Source organism: Temnothorax curvispinosus, unplaced genomic scaffold (assembly GCF_003070985.1).
Source record: "Temnothorax curvispinosus isolate PA1 unplaced genomic scaffold, ASM307098v1 QBEX01012841.1, whole genome shotgun sequence".
Taxonomy (NCBI): domain Eukaryota; kingdom Metazoa; phylum Arthropoda; class Insecta; order Hymenoptera; family Formicidae; genus Temnothorax; species Temnothorax curvispinosus.
This window is the reverse complement of record NW_020222621.1, coordinates 1-3973: the sequence shown is the minus strand read 5'-3', so window position 1 is coordinate 3973 and position 3973 is coordinate 1. Positions and strand designations below refer to the sequence as shown.

Below are 3973 nucleotides of genomic sequence, written 5' to 3'. Positions count from 1 at the left end.
CCTGTGCCAACATGCCGCGAGGGTACCGTGCCCGTGGAAAGAAAATTAAAGAAATATCCTCTTTATTGCCAGATGAGGAATGAAGAATCTACATCGCTAAAACAAAGAGTCGAGAATGGCGCTAATCCAGATTTGTCCCGGAAGCCTGCCACCAAGTCACACGTTTTCCAAGCTCCGCAAGGCGCTTGCAGCGCTGCGTAATCCGGCAATACCGAAGTGATATACCGATCATGCATATACTTAATTGAAACGACCTCTTCCTTTTTTTCGTTTTTCTTTTTATAAAAGGCTGCAAATATGTGCTTTTAGTAATCGCAGTAATGTAAGCAAGAATAAAGTTGAATATTTTCAACATAATTATGAGTTGTATTCTTGTTGGCATATCCAAGCCACTCGAAATCGACATAATCGATTTAATATCAGCTTTAATTAAGATCATTATTAACTTTCATACCAGTAATCATCGCCTTTATTAGAACAACCGTTCCATCTCTCTAGATATACATATAGTCAAAAACTATTCGTAAAACTAAGATTAAGCAGAGGGAAAGCCAAACGAGTTTTGATTATCATGTCTTTCTTGTTATCTCAGCTAATTATCTCAACTATCAAGATGCTTCGCATTCAGTTTCTATGGCCGTGAAGATTCCCGAATGTTCTAGAGAACCTAAAGCATAAAACCTTGTAATCCCGCAGCTTCACTACCAGTCGCTAATGGCAGTATCATGATCTCGTATCGCAGCGTTCACAGTTATAAAGTGCTTACTTTTCTCGCTTTCTATCTCGGAGTTGCTCCGCGTAGCGTGCGTCCTCCGCGAGTTTGCAATGCATTTGCGTGTAACGTATCTTAAAAAACTGTGCATATGCATATAATATAAATATTAATTTATTTTATATTGACTTCGTTTAATAAACACTAATACAATTTATCGCGAAGTTCGTTGTCGTCCGCGTATCCGTTTTCTACTTTTCTCGCCATAAACACAAACTATTTGCGTATTTGCGCCATAAACACAAACGTCACACGACTCTCAATTGAATTGATTGGAAAAATAGAAGTTCTGTATAGGCTATTCGAGATATAGCTATAAATATATGAGTTAAGTAGGGGTTGGTTACTCAAATCTATATGATAAGAATTAGTTTAACTTTATGGAAGATATTCGTCTATGGAAACCTGTCGTTTATGCCAAAGTTGAAGACAACTGTCTGCATGGTTGTCGAGTAATTAATTATCGTCGCGTCGCGTAAATAAGTCACGGTCAGTTCGTACTTGGTGCAAGACACTACCGTGTCTCTTGGTTGAAGTTATAATGCTCTTATCTTTCTCTTGTACACGGGCGACATAGCAAAAATGTTACGACACCTGTAACGTAAATCTCGAAAGCATATTAAAAATGATAAGAATTTAATAGAAATACTTTTACGAGAAGTGAAATGATTTGTCTACATTATCAAGGAATTGTAAAAATAAAACAGCATATTTCCACATTTCAATGTAGATAGTAACGTATTTGAGTTTTAATTGTGCCAACAACGATTGTACAACGACAAAAACCTTAAAAAACAGCTAATTAAATACCTTCCACATATTCATTTTATTTGCTAAAACTCGTTTATTTCACGCGACGAAAATCTATAGGCTTTCCCCTGCCCTGCCGCCTGCCCCGCACGTGACGGCAACCAATCTCCTTATCAAAAGAAAAATAGACGTTTGAATAAATGTATTAGTTTGCATTTAGATTTTTCTTCCATGTTGTAATAGAAAAGTTTTTGATGAAACGGGTGATAATTGAAGAATTACAGTTACAAAGTTTATTTTATTGATAGTTTTATATAATTCCGTTGCATATGTAAACACCTACTAAAATATTTATATTTATATTAACAAAATTTCGTTGCTAATAGAAATAATGGATAACTTTCTATTATTCTCTCCCTTTGAGAAACTGACATATAGAGAAACAAACTAAATGTATATTACATATATTTTATATATATATATATATATATATATATATATTTAATTATATTATTTTAATATATATTATATCCGTTTATTTAATTATATTATACGTCAAAGTAAACATTATCTGTATAATTTTCACTTTTAAGTATAATTAAAAATACATATATTTTTTCTAATCTACAGCGAATAGACACGTAATTATACTTTGCGTAAGTTACAGAAAATTTACTTTCAATTACGTCGAATATATTTTGATAAATTTCAGTATTTTGACTAGAAAACAGTTGATTAATATCGATCTCGATCGATCGAGCGAAGTTAATAATATCTTCGAACAAAGTCAAAGTTCTGTTCGGAAGTCCGATGGTACGCCCACGTCTTCATTTTCTTAAATATGCTACGGATGTCAGAAGTAATCTATCGTGTGGAAGGTTAAAAAAATTTATTGCGCGTGGTGAACGATATAGTTTCAAGTTCGTGCGAATGCTGAATCTGTGGCCATCGGCAGGTCAAGTTGAGTTGGCATACTCCCGTATATAAATTAAATCAAGAAGAGGAAGCTTTCATTTCGCATTTGGTACTGGCCACCACATAACACCATGTGGTTCCCTGTCACCGTCCTTCTACTTGGTAAGTAGACATCAACTTTGCAAATATGTAATAGTTTTTATGAAAATTTCAAATAACATATCTCGCATTTCTATGAAATTTTCAAAACTAAGTTTTCCCAATTAGTAAAAAAAATTGATTGATTTTTCAATTGATATAAAATCATTGCTGTGAAATTTAACTTTCATGTTTTGCATGCGTTATTATTTAACTAATTTATGTACAAAGATAAATCTAATTTTTGTAATTATGCATAAAAAGACCCCACCTGCCAATGACCTTGACCTTGACATATGTTGTCAAAGTCATTCTCCTGAGTAACCTTCAGAAATTTTTAGCCGGCAGTCGATATTTGTTAAAAAATTATTAACAAAAGAAGTATGTAAAATATAGCAGCTATTTTGAGTACTGGAAGGCATAAACGACTAATATTACGTTTTTTTTTAAACAGAGAATACTTTATATCGCGAGAAAGTCACTGCTTTACCAAAACACAACATTTAAAGCAGTAAATTGTTGATAAATTGTATATTGAATATATGTGGGTATTGGAAAGTATAAATGACTAATATATATATGTCGAAATAGTTTACGCATACACTTTCCACGCGAAACGAGGTGCCACATAAGTTTGTGGCGTGCTTTACAAGCTCGTTTATTGTATATCGCAATAAATATTCACACAGATGATCAACTAACTTATCTTGTTTAATACCTCCTCTACTTAAACGAGCTTGTAAAGCGCGCCACGGACCCATGTGACAACTCGTCTCGCGTGGAAAGTATATGCGTGAACTATTTCGACATATATATTAGTCATTTATGCCTTCCAATACTCACAAACATTTAATATACAATTTATCAACAATTTACTGGTTTAAATGTTGTGTTTTGGTAAAGCAGTGACTTTTTCGCGAAATAATCGCGAAATAAAGTATTCTATGCTTAAAAAAAAAGAACGTAATATTAGCCGTTTATGCCTTTCAATACTCAAAATAGCTGCTATATTTTTCAAACTTTTTTTGTTAATAACTTTTTAACGAATATCGACCGCCGGCTAAAAACTTCTGAAGGTCACTCAAGAGGGTGACCTTGACAACATATGTCAAGGTCAAAGTTATTGGCGGGTGGGGTCTTTTTATGCATAATTACCCTAACTTTTGAGACAATTAACGTAATAAGAATTTAATTTCAATATCTAATAAGAAAAAACAAATTCTAATAATTACAATTTGGCAACCTTTCGACAGTCGGTTTAGCCGTGGCCACACCTGATCATGACCATGCCTGGGAAAATGGACATGAATATCAATACCATATACAAAGTCGGACACTGGCGGGCCTCGATAAGTTAAATGAACAATATACTGGAGTTCAAATAAAGGGTTTACTCAC

The 3973-nt window shown here is 33.6% G+C and overlaps 1 protein-coding gene across 1 annotated transcript; it reads left to right on the top strand.

The window, feature by feature from the left end:
• Positions 1-2490: 2490 nt before the first annotated feature.
• LOC112462845 (vitellogenin-3-like) lies at positions 2491-3968 on the top strand (the record flags this gene model as incomplete). Its single annotated transcript, XM_025028905.1, has 2 exons — positions 2491-2599; positions 3829-3968. Coding segments are annotated over exons 1-2 (171 nt in total), but the record flags the coding sequence as incomplete, so codon positions are not given.
• Positions 3969-3973: the final 5 nt, after the last annotated feature.